Source organism: Microcaecilia unicolor, chromosome 12 (assembly GCF_901765095.1).
Source record: "Microcaecilia unicolor chromosome 12, aMicUni1.1, whole genome shotgun sequence".
In the NCBI taxonomy this organism is placed as follows: Eukaryota; Metazoa; Chordata; class Amphibia; order Gymnophiona; family Siphonopidae; genus Microcaecilia; species Microcaecilia unicolor.
In genome coordinates this window covers 43,654,961-43,673,438 of record NC_044042.1, presented here as the reverse complement: position 1 = coordinate 43,673,438, position 18,478 = coordinate 43,654,961, and the positions used below count along the sequence as shown (strand labels likewise).

Sequence of the window (18,478 nt, the reverse complement as noted above, 5' to 3'; positions counted from 1 at the left end):
CAGACAAGTTATACCTAAAAATGAGGAATTTTTCCAGTCCATTTAATAGCGGTCTATGGACTTGTCCTTTAGGAATCTATCTAACCCCTTTTTAAACTCCGTCAAGCTAACCGCCCGTACCACGTTCTCCGGCAATGAATTCCAGAGTCTAATTACACGTTGGGTGAAGAAAAATTTTCTCCGATTCGTTTTAAATTTACCACACTGTAGCTTCAACTCATGCCCTCTAGTCCTAGTATTTTTGGATAGCGTGAACAGTCTCTTCACATCCACCCGATCCATTCCACTCATTATTTTATACACTTCTATCATATCTCCCCTCAGCCGTCTCTTCTCCAAGCTGAAAAGCCCTAGCCTTCTCAGCCTCTCTTCATAGGAAAGTCGTCCCATCCCCACTATCATTTTCGTCGCCCTTCGCTGTACCTTTTCCAATTCTTACGTTCTTCATAGGATAATAAAACCAGTAAAGTCAGTCTTATTATTCAATATTCTAGCATTTCCTGAAAACACAGACTACTGCCTCAGGCAAGGGATGAGATGGTGCCTGCACTAGAGCATTGGGAGTTGGTAAGGTTCCCCCTCCAAGCTCTGGTCAGAGGATGGAGGGGGTTATGTACGGGAAATAGGTGGTGCTTGGGGAAGGGTATGTGGATTTGAATTGGTATCTGGAGCAGGAATGTGTGTAAGAGGGTGGGGGATGGTGTGCAGGGCATGGGATACATATGGGAGATATCTGAGACATTGGGTCTGCTGTGGGTGAGATGTGTGAGGTGGAGAAGCAAAGGGTGTATATGATAGAGCACTGTGGTAGTGTGATGTGTGGAGTATGTGTCGAAAGAGTGTCAGTTGTAGGTGGGGTGTCTGGGGCACAAGTGAATTTGAGGTGAGTAGAATTGTGTTAGGAACTAAAGAGGGAAGTGCATGGTGCATAGTGGGGATCTGGTGCGGTCTGGAGTGTGGGTCTGCTCTGAAGAGGGCGTCTGGAGCAGTGGTACAGAGGTTGGTGTCTGATGTGGGTGTACAGGAAGGTTATTGGGGGCACAGTAGATGATTCAGACACCACCCACGTCTCCTCTCCCCTCCACTCCCTTCTCTTGCATATTCTCTCCCCATCCCCCACCCCAGTATAGATGATCTCTATTCAGGCTTGGGTGAGCACTGTCAGGAAGTGAGCATAGAACACACTGCTGCCTCCTCATCAGATTGATCATGTTTGCCAATTATTCCATCTGGCCTGGCAGCAGAAGTGCTTAACTGCACATTATCTCCTACTGCTGAAGGGCCTGCCTCCTGACAACAGCTGTATAATCTCAAACTTGACCATGAATGTGCTCCTTGGAATTAAGCAATGTGAAAATGCCAAGAATGTAGACACAAAAATGATTTTCTAACATGCAAACCTGTCAGTACACAGAGGCTGAAATGTGGGATACCAGTCCTAAAATGCTTGATAATATTAGACATTATAAATGTTCACAACATTGCTGCTACAGAAATATAGCATGAGCTCTTATTCAGACTTAGCATCTCCCTGTTTACGTGCTAGAAGGAAAAAAAATGCAGTATGATCACAGGTTTCTTTCTTAGTTTCAGCCACAGGAAGCACCTCAAGCTCCTTAATGACAAAATTAATTTCAGAGAGAACTTTGCGAAGAAATACATCATCAAAAGCCAGGGAGAAGAACTTTTTTTGGCCTACCAGATAAAAGCTGCAATTCAAGACACCACACATTACCAGGTTTCCCCCAGTTTTTAACAGTGATGCAATATTTTTTAAGGCACAGCGCAAGGCTTCCAGATCTTTACATGCAGCTTCCAAACACAATGAAGTGACCACGCAGTCAGCTTGGGGCAGTGTCACAGGATCAACGGGATTGGCCTTCAAAATGTCACACTTCAGAACCCGACTGACTGTCCTTCTTATCTTCTCTTCCTTCTGTACCCAGCTTTGCCTGGAATATAAATGACCACCAGTGATGACATGACCATAACAGCAAGAAGTGTTACTGCACCAACAACAATTGACTAAGTGATGCCAGTCTTGTGACTATCCAGCTTATTTTCGAAAGGAGAAGGGCGCCCATCTCCCGAGGGCGCCCAAATTGGTATAATCGAAAGCTGATTTTGGGCGCTTTCAACTGCACTCCATCGTGGAGACAAACAAAGTTCACGGGGGTGTGTCAGCACAGTAGCGAAGGCAGGACAGGGGCGGGCATGAGAGTGGTTAACAGATGGCCGGCTTCAGGCCATAATGGAAAAAAGAAGGGCGGCCATAGCGAGAATTTAGGTCGCTTTTTTTGGACCCTTTTTTTTAGGTCCAAGTCCCAAAAAGGTGCCCGAACTGCCCAGATGACCACTGGAGGGAATCAGGGATGACCTCCCCTGACTCCCCCAGTGGTCACTAACCCCCTCCCACCAAAAAAAAAGCCTTTAAGCCAGCCTCAAATGTCATACCCAGCAGTATGCAGGTCCCTGGAGCAGTTTTTAGTGGGTGCAGGTGGACCCAGGCCCATCCTCCCCCCTACGTGTTACATTTGTGGTGGTAAATGGGAGCCCTCCAAACCCCCCCAAAACCCACTGTACCCATATGTAGGTGCCCCCCTTCACCCATAAGGGCTATGGTAATGGTGTAGAGTTGTGGGGTTTGGGGGGGGGATTTGGGGGGCTCAGCACCCAAGGTAAGGGAGCTATCCACCTGGGAGGTATTTAAATTTTTTTTTTTAATTTTTAAAAGTGCCCCCTAGGGTGCCCGGTTGGTGTCCTGCCATGTGAGGGGGACCAGTGCACTACAAATCCTGGCCCCTCCCATGACCAAATGCCTTGGAGTTGTTCGTTTTTGAGATAGCCGCCTTCGATTTCCATTATCGCTGAAAACCGATGTCGACCATCTCAAACCTGCCCATCTCTGACATTTGGTCGGGCCCAACCGTATTATCGAAACAAAAGATGGCTGTCCATCTTTTTCGATAATATGGTCGGGACCGCCCCTTCTCGGATCCATCCACGGAGATGGCCGCCCTTACAGATGGGCGGCCCCTTTTTCGATTATGCCCCTCCATGATGCTCTGAAAGTTGATAGTAATTTATTTCCTCTAGTGGCTAAGAAGCCATATTCCATAGATGCCTACCAGCAAGAAAATGTCTGAAGAAAATGCCTGCTATTCAAAGGCTAGAACCTCCATATTTTAAATCGGAACTGCTTGCTTTAAGTCATGGGCCTAACTTATGATTTTGAATACTATTCAGCTGCTGGTTTTGAAATCTTGGTCATAGGTGAAAATTGTAAGTACACAAGGGGGGCACAACTTTCACTAGGCCTCTTTGCAGCAAAGTAGATGGCTACATTTGAACTTGTGTTTTCCAAATTTTTAAAGAGCAACTACATGGATAGCTTCTCTTTGAAAATTTAACAACATTTATGAGGCAAGTATCAACATGGGCTCCCATTAAGATGGATTATTTTAACACTAACTGATGCTGTTTCAGCTCAGGTCCTATTTTATGCAATGAGACCTATCACCTGATATTCAGAGGCTCTTGCCCAGTTAAATCATTTGTGTCCTCCTAACCACTGACATTCAGCAGCAATTAACCGGACAGTTCTGTTGAATGTCACCACCACAGGAGTGGAGGAGTAGCCTAGTGGTCAATGCAGCAGACTTTGATCCTGGGGAACTGGGTTCAATTCCCACTGCTGCTCCTTGTGACTCTGGGCAAGTCACTTAACCCTCCATTGCCCCAGGTACAAAATAAGTACCTGTATATATGTAAACCACTTTGAATGTAGTTGCAAAATACCACAGAAAGGCAGAATATCAAGTCCCATTTCCCTTTCCCTTTCTAAGCTAAGCAGGAGTCCTCCATCTACAGTCCTACCAGTGGGGGGTGCTGTTTCACTATTTTGAACCTTGGCCCTCGACTTGGGCTCTCTCCTGCCCCATGCTAGACCACTGATCAATATTCAACCTGTGGCAGTCAGACCAATTGTCCATCTAGCCCAATATCCTGTTTCCAACATAGGCGCCTACGTGCCTTAGTAAAAGGGCCCCTTTATTTGGCAGAGCCTTTTGTAAAATACGGGAATAATTGTGTATTCCCTCACTTGGATATCTGAGTTCCTCCCTCAATGTCCTATACAAAATGGGCCTTTTAGCGTCCCAGCTTTTGTCCCAGGGTGGGCACTTAAAATTGAGGCACCTAAATTGAGGATTTCTGGAGTCAATATTCAGCCATCAGCAGTGAACTTTTTGCTCACCACCGACAGTGCTATTCTTGGATATTCAAAGCTGGGACATCAGTGAGCTTTGGCTTTGAATATCTGGTTATTTCAAAGCCGTCTAATGCATAGCCACTTAAGTCAATATTCATCACTTAAACGGCCAGGGGATACTGCATAAAAATGGGACAGACTTTTATGTGGTCCCATTTATGCGGTAAACCTGGTTGCTTAAGGGCTGAATGTCAGCATTTAAGTGGCCAAGTGCTGACTCCGCCCCCGTAACACCTCCAAGATAGCCGCCTTTTGATTGGCACTAACCATAATATTCAGCGGCACTTAGCTGGTTAAGTGCTGCTGAATATTAGTGGCTAGTCCCAACCAAGCAATTTAACTGGTCAGTGGCCAGCTAAATTGCTTTGAATATCAGGCCCTCTATTGCTAACTTTAGGTTCTAAGTTTTAAATGCCTAGTGCTGGAAATATTTGTAAGCACTTAACCCTTCCATGGCTCTGCCAACTTTATTGGAACTAAAATGTAGGTGCTCTGTGAAAATTTTCCTTGTTTTCCAGATCTAGGCATCTAGCTGCTTAAGTATGGCACCTAGATCTTTTTGAATACTAGTCTCCTAATTACTAGGGCCAGATCCGCTTTGCAGAGCTGCCAAGCTACCCATTCCAGGAGGGAGACTTTTTGATCAGTCCTGGTTCTAAACTTATATTCTATGGGGATATCTTGAAAACACTGACTGGCTGGGTGTGCCCCGAAGACTGGGTTGAAAACCTCTTAAGTCAAAGTGATGGAATTACCATTAATGCAACTGGGGTGGGACATTGAGGCCACAGTCATATGGGACCCATAGACCATCAGCATGCTAGGATCCAGCTGTGCAAGGCTGCCATGGGGGGGGGGGGGGGGGGGGGGTGGGGGGGGGTCACCAAACTGCCACAATGAGAAGGAAGAGAGAACCAGAGGTCTGCCAGTGGGAGGTGAACCCCAACAACTGGGATACAATGAATAAAACAGATGTTAGTATATGCTGTGTTGTGCAGTTATAAGAGTATAAAAACATAAGAATAGCCATACTGGGTCAGACCAATAGCCCAGTATCCTGCTTCCAACAGTGGGCAATTCAGGTCACAAGTACCAGAAACCCAATTAGTAGCAAGATTCCATGCTACCAATCCCAGGGCAAGCAGTGACTTCCCCCATGTCTATCCCAATAGCAGACTATGGATTTTTCCCCCAGGAAGTTTTTTTAAAACCCAGATACACTAACCACTGTTACCAAATCCTCTGTTCCACCTTCACATTTAATATCATTTCCAAATATATTTTAATTAAATCCCAGCACAATACTAGTATAATGCTGGCATTATTTTATTATTCTATTTTATACTCAGTATGATTTTATATAATGTTTAATTTTCAAGTTGTTCACCATTCTATAATGATTGTTATATTAGTATGTATTATATAAATGTAATGAAATGAAATTGCAGTTGGTATATTTTGTACAGATGTATTCCACATCCCACTAGAATTTTGCTTGATTTGCGCTCGGTGGGAAGACATTAGAATTGCAAATATTGATAGAAAACCCATTCTTCCCACTATGTACACACCTGTTACCTTCCAGTTCACAAACTAAATTCCCAATTGGTGACCAGTCAAATATTCCTGGTGCCTTTTTCAACCATCTCTCGTATTCTTGGCGGTTCTTGTCTGTGAAATCTGTGACAATGATCTCCTTAAAGACCTCACAGGCAGACATGATCTGGTAAATAGCGGGACCGGCACCAACATCAATCAAGGTGTTCCCTGTCACACCACCTACAGGCGAGAGAGAGAGTACAGCTGTTAAATGCACCAATATCCTATCTGGCATGAAAGGCACTTCTTTCAAAATGTCATTACTGGGACAATACTAAGTACGTTTTACACTTTGAAATCTCAGATATTTGGTCAAGTGTGAGAATACGAAGTGCAAGTTATGTATGTGCCACCATAGGGCAAGTGCTAGAAGCTGTTGGAGCCTGGTTGTACTGAATTGTGAGTTTACTTGAAGAGGGTTATGTGTTTCTTCTGGGAGCATCTGACCAAGGAGGTTTGATGAACAATTGATGGCATGACATTACAAAGTTGAAGCTGGTCCACCCAAGGAGGTTTTCATTCTCCCCAATGTAGCCACTGCCATCTTGGTACTGCTTGCCAGAACTGAGCATTGGAGAACGGACATTTCCACTATTCAAAATAAGTGGTTCTGTTACAGCTATTTGTTTTTGAATAAAGATTGATGTGCTGGATTTAATTATTTGACAAAGAAAAAGGAGAGAAAAATGACAAATGGACAGGAAACCCTGGCAAGAGAGTTAAGAGAAGACAAAGGAAAGCAGAATCAAGAGACTGGGACCAACACAATTAGAAAAAGTAAATGGCCAGACAACAAAGGTACTGAAAATAATTTTATTTTTAATTTAGGATAAAGTAATGTGGTAGCTGTGTTAATGAAGGTTAATAAATGCAAATAAAACACAAAATAGAAAATAAGGTAATACTTTCCCTGATTTTTAAAACATTTTTGATTAGCCTTCAGAGGCCAGCACTTCCTTCCTCAGATCAGGAGAAGATACCATAACAGCATTCTACTGTCCTGACCTGACCTGAGGCAGGAGGTTTTGGCCTCTGAAAGCTAATTGAAATGGTATTAAGCTATTAAATAAAATATTTTCTGAAATAGGATTGAGGTGTGCCAGGGGCGGAACCATGTAGAGTGGGTGGAGCCAAGACAGAGTGGGGCGGGGCTAGGTGTGTGTACTAAAATCTCCCTCCCTTGGCAGCTCTGTATGGTGTGGATAATATGAGAAAGGACTTAGCAAAGCTATAGGAATGGTCTGGACTAGTTTTGCAGCTTAGATTTAATCTAAAAAGTGCAGGGTCATGCATTTCGGCTGCACAAACCTGAGAGAACACTACAGTAGGGGATGAAGAACTTATTGGCATGTGATATACCATCTTTTAATAGCAGCAATCAAAGCAGTTTACAATTAAAAACTCAAAAGTGAGAAAAGAACTATAAACATAGTGAAAAGCAGTGGCGTTCCTAGGGGGGGCGGTGGGTGTGGTCCGCCCCGGGTGCACGCCGCTGGGGGGGTGCCACGCGCCTCTCTGCTCCGCTCGTTCCGTGCTCCCTCTGCCCCGGAACAGGTTACTTTCTGTTCCGGGGCAGAGGGAGCATGGAACGAACGAAGCCGACAGGCGCGTGGCACACCCCAGCAGGTAAAAATGCACCCGGGGGGCGGTGTCGTTTCGCCAGGGGGGGGCACTGCACCCGGGGGGGTGCATCAGCGATTTGCCCCGGGTGTCAGCCGCCCTAGGAATGCCACTGGTGAGAAGAGAGAAGTACTGTGTGCACCTACCACCCAACTGAGCCCCAGAAAGCTTGGGAGAAAAGATAGGCTTGACCTCTGATAGGACATCCTTCCTTATCCACATTCGAAATACCATGCATTAAAATGTGATCTGGCTGATGGGCACTGTTCCCTCTAAGCTAAGTGGGAGTCCTCCACCTACAGTCCTGCTAGTGAGGGGTGCTATTTCACTATTACATTTTCATTAGGGAGGGACAAGCACGTTCTGCAGGACTTCAGAGAACCTGCCTGTCTCTAGCAATTGAAAACACAGTATTGAAGCACTATCCCCTACTGGCAGCAATGCAGTGTGAGAACTCCCGCTCAGCTTAGAGGGAACCAGGGGCATAGCCAGACCTCGATGTGGGGGAGGGGTCCAGATCCCAAGTGGGGGTGGGTGGGCACATTTTGGCCTGCCTCTCCATCGTTCCCCTCTGCTACCGCCGCCTCACATACCTTGGCTGGTGGGGATCCATTCCTTCTAAACAGGATTCCTTTGTGTTTATCCTACGCATGTTTGAATTCCATTACTGTTTTCATTACCACTTCTCGCTGGAGGGCATTCCACGTATCTACCACCTTTTCCGTGAAAAAATACTTCACAGATTAAATGATTTATTTTATTTATTTGTTACATTTGTATCCCACATTTTCCCACCTATTTGCAGGCTCAATGTGGCTTACATAGTACCGGAGGGACGTTCGCCTACTCCGGTATGAACATGAAGAAAGTGTTTTACTAAAAAGTGTGTTAAGTTTTGCACTTATGGCCAGATTCAGTAAATGGTGCTCAAATATAGGTGCCGGTGAAAATGTGCAGTAAATGCTATTCTATAAAGGGTGCTTCAGGTTTAGAGCGGATTCCCATGCCCAACTATGGGCGTGAGCACTTACACCAGCTGAAACCTGGTGTAAATTCTGGCATGCAAGTTGGGCATGTAACCCTGGTATTCTATAACACTGTGTCTAAATATTTGGAATGCCTCGACCCACCCATGCCCCTCCCATGGCCACATCCCTCTTGGCTTGCATACAAGACATTTTGGGCATGCAGCTTTCTAGAATAGCGCATAGGTAGATGCTTGTAAATCCAAATACGTGCCAATCAACTCCAATTAACATCAGTAATTGGTTGTTAGCACCCAATTGACCAATTAGTGTGCACACGCATCTGGGCTCTGCACCTAAATTTGGTGACCCAACTGTGGATGACCTATTTACAATCCAGGGGCAAATGCTCCCTAACAGCAAAAATCAGCGCTTGCATTTTAATTTCACCAAATGGATTCTGAGGCCAGTTTTCAGAATGCAGGAGTTAGACTGTTTAACTCCCGCAGACAGCGCTGAGAGCTGATATTCAATGCCGAGCTGTTTCCAGTGACCGACATTGAATATCCGGTTTAACTTTGGCCGGTCAGACTTTAACTGGCGAAGACAATATTCAGCGCTGGCCGGTTGAATTCTGACTGACCAAAGATATTCCAGAGTTTCACACAGCCAAATATGGCTGCCAAACGTTGCCGGTCTGACTTTAAAAATTTGGCAGATAGTTGGTTAACCAGCTTATTTTCAAAAGAGATCGCCGGCCATCTTCCGACACAAATCGGGAGATGGCCAGTGATCTCCCGAACCCGTCCAAATCGGTATAATCGAAAGCCGATTTTGGCCGGCGCCAACTGCTTTCCATCGCGGAGCCGGCCAAACTTCAAGGGGGCATTTCGGTAGGGTAGCAAAGGTGGGATGGTGGCGGGATGGGGGCATGGTTATGAGATGGCTGGCTTCGGCCGATAATAGAAAAAAGATGGCCGACTCTGACGAGCATTTCGCCAGCTTCACTTGGTCCATTTATTTTTAGGACAAAGCCTCAAAAAAGTGCCCCAATTGACCAGATGAACACCGGAGGGAATCAGGGATAACCTCCCCTTACTCCCCAGTGGTCACCAACCCCCTCCTACCCAAAAAAAAATATTAAAATTATTTTTTTGCCAGCCTGAAATGTCATACCCAGCTCCCTGACAGCAGTATGCAGGTCCCTGGAGCAGTTTTTTGTGGGTGCAGTGCATTTCAGGCAGGTGGACCCAGGCCCATCCCCCCCTACCTGTTACTTTTGTGGTGGTAAATGTTGAGCCCTCCAAAAAAACCCAAAACACACTGTACCCACATGTAGGTGCCCCCTTCATCCCTAAGGGCTATGGTAGTGGTGTAGAGTTGTGGGGAGTGGGTTTGGGGGGGATTTGGGGGGCTCAGCACCCAAGATAAGGGAGCTATGCACCTGGGAGCAATTTTTGAAGTCCACTGCAGTGCCCCCTAGGGTGCCCGGTTGGTGTCCTGGCATGTCAAGGGGCCCAGTGCACTACAAATGCTGGCTCCTCCCACAACCAAAGGGCTTGCATTTCGCCGGGTTTGAGATGGCTGGGTCCGGTTTCCATTATGGTCGAAAACCAAAGCTAGCGATCTGTAACATTTCACCTAAATGTTGAGATTTAGCCGGCCCCAACCGTATTATCGAAAGAAAAGATGGCCAGCCATCTTTTTCAATAATATGGTTGGCTCCGCCCCTTTGCGGAGCCGGCCCCAAAGATGGCCGGCGCCGTTCGATGTTCAGCGTCTGGTAGCGCTATACAAATGCTAATAATAATAATAATGCCCCTCTATATCGCCTGATATAACTGGCTATCCACTAGCTGCTAACCGGCAATATTCAGCGGTACATGGCAGGTCATGTACCTCTGAAAATCGGTGGCTGGCTGGTTATCTCACATTTAACCGGCTAGGTGCTAATCCTGGCTGGTCAAATGCTGCTGAATATTAGGGGGATTATGTTTATTTCCTCAATCATGTTACTGTGATTGTAATTTATTTGAATATTCAAAAAAGAATCAGCGCAAATTAGGTTCAAAAGCTGTGCGCTGATTGTTGGGGGTGTATTCAGCATGTCCTCAGCAATTATCACATGAAGATGTGAATTAGCATGCGTAGAACCTGGTCAAAATTAGTGCAGCTGCACTTACTGCCTCCTACTGAAGAGGCACTAAGGGGTCCTTTTACTAAGCCACAGTAAAAAGTGGCCTGCAGTAGTGTGGGCACATGTTTATGGTGCGTGCTGGGCCACTTTTTACCGCAGCTGGGAAAAGGCTTTTTCACGGAGGGCAGTAAATGGCTGTGCACTAGAATTAAAAGTAGCATGCTCTTTACTGCCTGAGCCCTTACCTCCACTCATTGACCTAGCGATAAGGGCTCACACACGGTACTCGTGCAATACGCGCCAATGTGGACACGCTGCCGATTACCGCCGGGAATGCTCCTGCAGTAGAAAACAGAAAAATATTTTCTACCACGGGAAACAGCACACGCCAACTTCAACATTACCGCCAGGTGGGTGTGCTAACCATGCAGTAGTGTCGATTTGGCACGCGTGGTAGCCCTACCACCACTTTTTAAAAGGGCCCCTAGGTGAAGCTGTTCTAAATGCACAAATGGAAATTAACATGCATTAATTCATTAATTATACCTTATGCGGTTAATGCCCATCCTTTACCCATGTCCCTCCTATTTCCTGCTCCCTAGCACAATATGCAGTTAAGGCACAAATTGGGCACATGTAAGACATCATGTCACTGTGGTAGCTGTTAGGGTACATTAACCATTACCTCAGAAGCTCACTAATTTGTGCCTTAACCCTCTGATTCTATAAAAGTCACTAAAAGTTGTGAGTACAAATTTAGGCACATTCCCAATTTGCGTGCACAATTTAATAGAATAATGAGCCAATTGGTTCCAATAATTGGCTTTTTAACAAGAAATTATTGGCTCTGAGATTTAATTGGGAATTACTTGCATAATGTTAGGCGAGGACCGAAAAAGAGAGCACGGAAATGGGAGGATCATGGGCAGAGGATGGGCACGAACTGCATGGATCAGGGGCACAGTTTTGAGTTACACACGTAATTGTAAAATAACAGTGCTCCATGCATAAATTTAGGCACAGGCGTTTTCACCAAGTTTTCGTTGGTGCAAATGGTGGCGCCTAAATTTACACGCAACCTCTCCACTTAAGCGTTAATTCACTAAACTTTAGGTGGAGCTTATAAAATACCGCTTAAGCGGGGGGGGGGGGGGGGGGAGGTTCCGGCATCGGTTTGTTAGGCACCATATATAGAATCTAGCCCTAATAGCTTAACACACTTTAGCAAAAGGACCTTTAAATGTCATGAAACTATTTAATTAATATAGAAGCAGAAAAAATAGTGGCTGATATATGGCTTCTGCCCATCCTTACTGACTACTAGGCTTTACAATCCCTTCCTCTCCCTCAGACATCCTCTGTGCTTGTGCCTTGTTTTCCTGAATTCACCTCCACTGGAAGGCCATTCTATGCATCCACCACCCTTTCATAAAGTAATATCTCCTTAGAGTACTCTGGGGTCTATCCCCATTCACCTTCATCCTATGTCCCCTTATTCCAGAGCTTTGCTTCTATTGAAAGAGACTCTGTAAGAAGAAAATCAAATTGGTGGCATACCTGGCTTGAAGGTTTCAAACAGCTTTTTCAGGGTAAAGGACAAATAATTGTCCACAAAAACTCCAGATGTGTTATTGTAGTACGTGTTTAGGTAGTCGATAGGATCAAATTCTTTCAAGTAGTAATCTTTATCAGTGAAATCCATTTTTCTTGTTTCAGATCTGCAAATGTAACACAATTCACTATCTCCTGTGTTTATATAGCCAAAGGATACCTGCTGAAATTTAATTCTGACAGCAAAAAAAGATGTTGGCAGAACACCAAAACTTTAAAATTGTGTGATTGCTTAATCCTGTTGGATGAGTGTAACGAAGGGCAGAAAATAATACTATATCCCATAATGAATTCTCGCTTCAGCTGCTTTCTTCACTTTCATTTCTAGTTTAAACAAGACAGAAATTCCTACCTTCAGGTTTGTACTTTTACTTGCAAAGCCTTAATCACTGGGTGAGGCACCTTAGTTTCCTAAATCTAATAATTGTGGATAATTGAGGCTCATGGGGAGGGAGGAGGGAGTAATTCTTTAAGGTAGGTATTAACATTTATACATCCAATACACATATAAATTACTATTTCCAGCATATATGTGCATTCATATGCACATACACACAGAAATGCCAAACATCCACCTAAGCAAACACTGTTCTGAAAACACATGCATATTTGATAGTGTCTATTTTACAGGTGGGTGTAGAAATGGGCAGAGGCAGAGCCTGGGCAGGACCTAAGAGGTTTGATGAACAGGAGACGGCGTGATGTCACAAAGCTGAAGCCGGTCCACCCAAGGAGGTTTTCACTTTACCTAGTGCAGCTGCCACCATCTTGTTTACACCCAAAACAATGTAACTGATAAGGACACATGCTCTGCCTACTGGTTTCAGCCCAGATAATGGGCCAAGCATGCTCCTGCCGTCTTCTGTTCATCAAACCTCCTTGGGCAGGATTCACACTTATGCATGTAACTTATAGAACACTATGGAGGTCATTTTAGAAGGGTTACTTGCATTTCAGACATACATAAACCAGTACTTAAATGTTATCTTGCATAGGGTTACCATATGGCTCCAGAAGAAGGAGGACAGATTGAGCCAGCCGGGTTTTACTTCCATTGCATTCAAGCATTGGAAGTAAAACCCGGCTGGCTCAATTAGTTCCATTGAAAGCAATGGAAGTAAAACCCGGCTGGCTCAATTAGTTCCATTTAAAGCAATGGAAGTAAAACCCGGCTGGCTCAATCCGTCCTCCTTTTTCTAATCTTGCATAAACATCTAAGTTCCCATTTTACAATGTCAGGATATGAATGTCAAAAATCCAAGAGCATGCAAATGGAAAGGACATGGTCTGGGAATGTCTTGGGTGGGCTAGAGTGTGCCTTGAAGACACATGTTTATTCCCCATTTCAGAAGGTGGATAAATGTTGCTGTCCGAACAGATTGAAAACAGGATTTACACCTGCCACAAAGTAAGTTTGGATTTGGGAAAACTGATCCATTGAGCATAGGGTTACCATATTTTGTCCTCTGAAAAAGAGGACACATGCCACGCCCCCTGTCCCACACCTGCTCTGCCCACACCAGTCTCTCTGACAGCATCAGGAAAATACACATTTATATTTCTAATCTGGCTAAAATAAATGTGTATGTGTCAACATGTACACTTTTATGTGCTGCTTTTCAACCCATTGAATTCCCACTTGGCACATAAGCGTCCATTTCTCCTGTACTTTAGAACAGCCTTTACGTCACCAGATTCTGTTCTAAAATACTAGTGAAACTTGAGGAATCCTCACCTGAATGCCTCAATTCCGACTTCTACATCCTTTCTAAAATGTTACAAGTGTATCTTTGGCATCTAGGCATGAACATTTACACCAGCTCTTTAGCTACACACACATGTATAAACCTAGTTATGCTACTATTCTATAAAGGAAAGTAGGCATCTATTTTCCTTCATAGAATAGTCTTCTCTAGGTACCTAAATCTAGGTGTCCCTTTATGGAATTGCTCTCATGGTGGCTTAGCAAAAGAGGAGCTGCAAATTGCACAAAACCTCTGAAACAGTGTGACATGCAAGAATGTTTATTGAAGATCTAAAATATCCAGTGTGATCGTGTTTTGGCTTTCACCTGCATCAGGGATACGTGAATCGTCAAGAACCACTGAGGGTTGTGTTATCTAGGAACAACCAAAGTTCAGTTGAAAGAAAAAAAAAAACCTCAACGGAACCCACTATTCACAGTTTATGTGAATATTGCTGTCCACCTCCCTTTGGAAAGGGCAGGGTATCTTTCAATATGACATAAAATCTTTCAGAATTCTTTTTATTCCATTCACATTAAGGGGTCCCTTTACTAAGATGAGGTAAAAAAGTGGCCTGCGGTAGTGTAGGCCCGTGTATTGGGTATGCACCGAGCCAGTTTCTATCGCATCTATAAAAAAATGGCTTTTTAAAAAAAATGGGACGAGAAATGGGCCTGCGGTAAAAATAAAACCAGCTCGTGCCCAAAACCAGCCTGAGCCCTTAATGCCACCCATTGATCTAGCGGTAAAGGCTCACGCACTACATGCACGGTGACTGGCTGGCACACACCAAGTGCCGATTACCCCCGGAACCAGTGAATATAGGAGAAAATAAATAATTCATCCATGCATTATGGGCACATGCCAGATCTGAAATTACCACCAGGAGGGTGTGCTGGCCTGGCGGTTTTCTCATTTGGGCGCGCGCTGCATGCACAAAGAGCCTACTGTGGCTTAGTAAAAGGACCCCTAAGAGACCTGCCCAGAGTCCAGACAAGGGCCTGCAGTGGCTCCTAGGGCACTACACTAACCATTAGGCTACTCCATCACTTTACAAGGTGCCAGAAATGTGGGATTTCAACCCTAGCTTCTCTGGTGAGTAGCCCACTAAGCTAATTCTCTTCAACATCATCTTTAACACAATTTAGGTGCAAGCATATTCAACAGCATAAGGGATTGCACCTAAAATATAGCTGTGTTTTTGACCTTTATAAAGAAAAGTAAAGGCTTACTTTTCTTTATGGATTAAGCTCCAAATAGATGAGTTCTTGACATCTAAAGATAGCCCCCCCCCCCACCTTAAAGAATTACTGCCTTCATTCTTCTGGTAGAAACACCCCTTAGAGTGCCCCTCTCCCCTCCCCTGGGGCAGTGCAGTAATGCTATCTAGCTGGCATTATTAATGCTCCGGCTTTGTATGAGCTTTAACAAGTCACCAGTCTTCACCACCGTGTAAGTAAGATAGTAGCAGTGGCGTTCCCAGGGGGGCTGACACCCGGGGCGGATCGCCGATGCGCCCCGCCCCCCGGGTGCAGCGCCCCCCCAGAACAGCGCGACGCCCCCCCCCCCGGCGAAAGAACCCCCAATTCCCCAGCAAAAGAACCCCCCCCCGGGTGCACGCCACTGGGGGGGGGGGGTGCCGCGCGCCTGCCGGCTCTTCGTTTTCATGCTCCCTCTGCCCCGGAACAGGAAGTAACCTGTTCCGGGGCAAAGGGAGCATGAAAATGAAGAGCCGACAGGCGCACGGCACCCCCCCCCCCCCAGCGGCGTGCACCTGGGGCGGACCGCCCCCACCCACCCCCCCTTGGTACGCCACTGGATAGTAGAGTTTAAAAATTAGGACCTTAAACTTGACAATGCTTCCACAAGGTTTCTTAATTCACTTTTATAATAAGTTGGGTTTAGAGCCCAGGCATGTTGGCCCTTTAACAAACTGACAGCTATCTGCTTTGAGCTGAACCTGCTTCACTCTGAGGGCCATTTAACAAAAGAACTTGTACAACTCCTTCAAACTAAACTGAACAGGCTTGATTGCATGTATGACAGTCTTTATTAGTTCATACCAAACATTTCCTAGAGTCTGCATCTTAGCTCAATTCTGCACAGAAATCTAGTTCCTTTTACCTTAGGACTCTGCAAATCTTACTGACTGAGGAGCCTTCCCCACCCCACCCAGCCTGGGGCTGTTCCTACCAACAATTACAGATCCTGTAAACTAAAGGGAACACACCCCCATGAGAACTACTTCACCTCTGATTAGCTGCAGGTGTCTCACCTTCTTTGCCACAGCTTGAGGACCAAACTGGAAAACCACTTGGAGGGACTTCATCCACAAAAACTTACTAATGGGTTTTAAAACTAGCACTTTTCAGACAAAAAAACACCTCTACTTACAGTGGCTTTCTTAACCAATGCTTCGTAGCAGTTTCTGGATCCAAGTCTGAGACCGTTCTTTATCCTGCCTCCAGCTCTGGTTTCACTCTGCTATATTAGGGCTGTGCTTCTGGGAAACAGCTGATTCTGTCCCTGCCATACTTATGGGTAGGGGTGGCTAGCAGATGGGGTGGTTCCAGTGGTGTGCTGGTAAATGTTTAACAACAGGCTCTCTCCCCGGTCTACCTCTGTGTCCCCCCACCTCTGCGCCCCCCCCCCCAAATTGCAGAGCTGACTATAGCCAGGGAGAGAGCCTGGGGGGGGGGGGCAATGCATTACTCCAGGAAAACAAAAATTTAAGATCCCAGGTTCCAATCTAATTCATGTTTAATGTGGGATAAAATGCCATAAATAAGTAAATAAATATAAACTTTTAATGTTGAGCACCTGATTCTCAAAGTGGACATATTCCAAACACTATAATGAAAATAAAATGATTTTTTTCTACCTTTGTTGTCTGGTGACTTTGTTTTTCTGATCATGCTGGCCCAGTATCCGATTCTGCTGCTATCTGTCCTCTTCACTCCGTTTCCAGGGCTTCCTTTCCATTTATTTCTTTACTTTTCGCCTTTCTTCTTCATTGCTTGCCCTACATCCATAAGTAAAAACTGGGTCCTCCGCAGCCTTGACTGTCCAGTGGATCCAGCTTCTGCCTATTTTCTTCATCCATGTGCAGTTTTTCTCCTCTCTTCCTTTTCCCTCATCTCATCTCCTTCCTCACTCTTCCCTCCCCTCCATCCATGTCCAGCATTTCTTCTCTCTCCCTTCCCTCTCCTCCATCCATGTCCAGCAGCAGCCCTCCTCTCCCCTGCCCTCCCCTCCATCCACCCATGTCCAGCAGCAGCCCTCCTCTCCCCCCTGCCCTCCCCTCCATCCACCCATGTCCAGCAACTCTCCATTCACCCCTGCTCTCCCCTCCATCCACCCATGTCCAGCAACCCTCCTCTCCCCCTGCCCTCCCCTCCATCCACCCACCCATGTCCAGCAACTCTCCTCTCCCCTGCCCTCCATCCACCCATGTCCAGCAACTCTCCTCTCCCTGCCCTCCCTCCATCCATCCATATCAGCAATTCTCTTCTCCCCCTGCCCCCCTCTATCCATCCATACCCATCGATTCTCTTCTCTCCCCTGCCCCCCCTCAGCCATCCATACCCATTGATTCTCTTCTCTCCCCTGCCCCCTCCAGTCATCCATACCCATCGATTCTCTTCTCTCCCCTGCCCCCTCCAGCCACCCATACCCAGCGATTCTCTTCTCTCCCCTGCCCCCCTCCAGCCACCCATACCCAGCGATTCTCTTCTCTCCCCTGCCCCCCCTCCAGCCACCCATACCCAGTGATTCTTTTCTCTCCCCTGCCCCCCCTCCAGCCACCCATACCCAGTGATTCTTTTCTCTCCCCTGCCCCCCCTCCAGCCACCCATACCTAGCGATTCTCCTCACTCCCCTGATTACCTCCATCGAAGTGGCTGCGTTATTGAAAGCCCTGCCCGTCTCTAGCCTTCCATTTGAATTTGTCCCTCAGAGTTCCGCCCTCGCGGAAAGAGGAAATGACGTCTGAAGGCGGGAGTCTGAGGGAAAGAACTCACGAAGGGAAGGCTAGAGACGGGCAGGGCTTTCAATGACGTGGCCGGAGGTAATAAAAAAGATTTAAACCCCCCCCCCCCCCAGGGCGGCGCAGGCAAACGAGGGCAGTGGTGGGAGGTGAGGTAAACGGGGTAAGCATGGCTTTTGGCGCCCTCCTGCCATGCTTATCTTGTTTACCGGAGCCGGCTCGCCCTGCAGAACAACCGGCTCGCAAGATGTTAAAAAATTTAACAACCGGCTCTTGCGAGCCGGTGAGAACCAGCTCCAGCACACCACTGGGTGGTTCCTTTCTTCTCTTCTGGAGGCAACACCCCGCTTGTGCATCCCTACTCTAACCCCAGGCTCTCATTGGAGGTGTAGTTCCCCCTGACTGCTCAGTCCAACTACTAGCTTACTCTCATAGTTTTAAGGAGAAGCAAGATATGGCTAGGCCATTGAACAGATCTTATCCAATCTGTGATTAAACCTTTATCTGCTCATTACCTTAAGGTGATTTCTACTAGGGCTTCAATAT

At 46.0% G+C, this 18,478-nt stretch overlaps 1 protein-coding gene across 3 annotated transcripts; it reads right to left on the bottom strand.

The window, feature by feature from the left end:
- Positions 1 to 1,481: 1,481 nt before the first annotated feature.
- Positions 1,482 to 16,467, bottom strand: LOC115481913 (nicotinamide N-methyltransferase-like). Of its 3 annotated transcripts, XM_030221376.1 has the most exons (5): positions 16,342 to 16,467; positions 12,555 to 12,613; positions 12,149 to 12,309; positions 5,842 to 6,049; positions 1,482 to 1,952 (listed from the first exon to the last, which is right to left on the bottom strand). In XM_030221376.1, the coding sequence occupies exons 3-5, from the start codon at positions 12,291 to 12,293 to the stop codon at positions 1,511 to 1,513; spliced, it is 795 nt and encodes a 264-aa protein (XP_030077236.1). In that variant the 5' UTR covers positions 12,294 to 12,309; positions 12,555 to 12,613; positions 16,342 to 16,467; the 3' UTR covers positions 1,482 to 1,510. The 3 variants fall into 3 exon arrangements, with proteins under 3 accessions (XP_030077236.1, XP_030077235.1, XP_030077237.1); XM_030221375.1 differs by lacking the exon at positions 12,555 to 12,613; XM_030221377.1 differs by lacking the exons at positions 12,555 to 12,613; positions 16,342 to 16,467 and adding an exon at positions 16,223 to 16,323.
- Positions 16,468 to 18,478: the final 2,011 nt, after the last annotated feature.

What these genes read in the sequence shown, in the direction of transcription:
- LOC115481913 (XM_030221376.1), bottom strand. Translation starts at nt 12,293, where the DNA reads ATGGATTTCACTGATAAAGATTACTACTTGAAAGAATTTGATCCTATC. An exon ending in GTTTGAAACCTTCAAGCCAG is followed by an intron (nt 6,050 to 12,148) that starts GTATGCCACCAA and finishes TCTCGCCTGTAG; the next exon opens with GTGGTGTGACAGGGAACACC. An exon ending in TGTGAACTGGAAGGTAACAG is followed by an intron (nt 1,953 to 5,841) that starts GTGTGTACATAG and finishes TTTATATTCCAG; the next exon opens with GCAAAGCTGGGTACAGAAGG.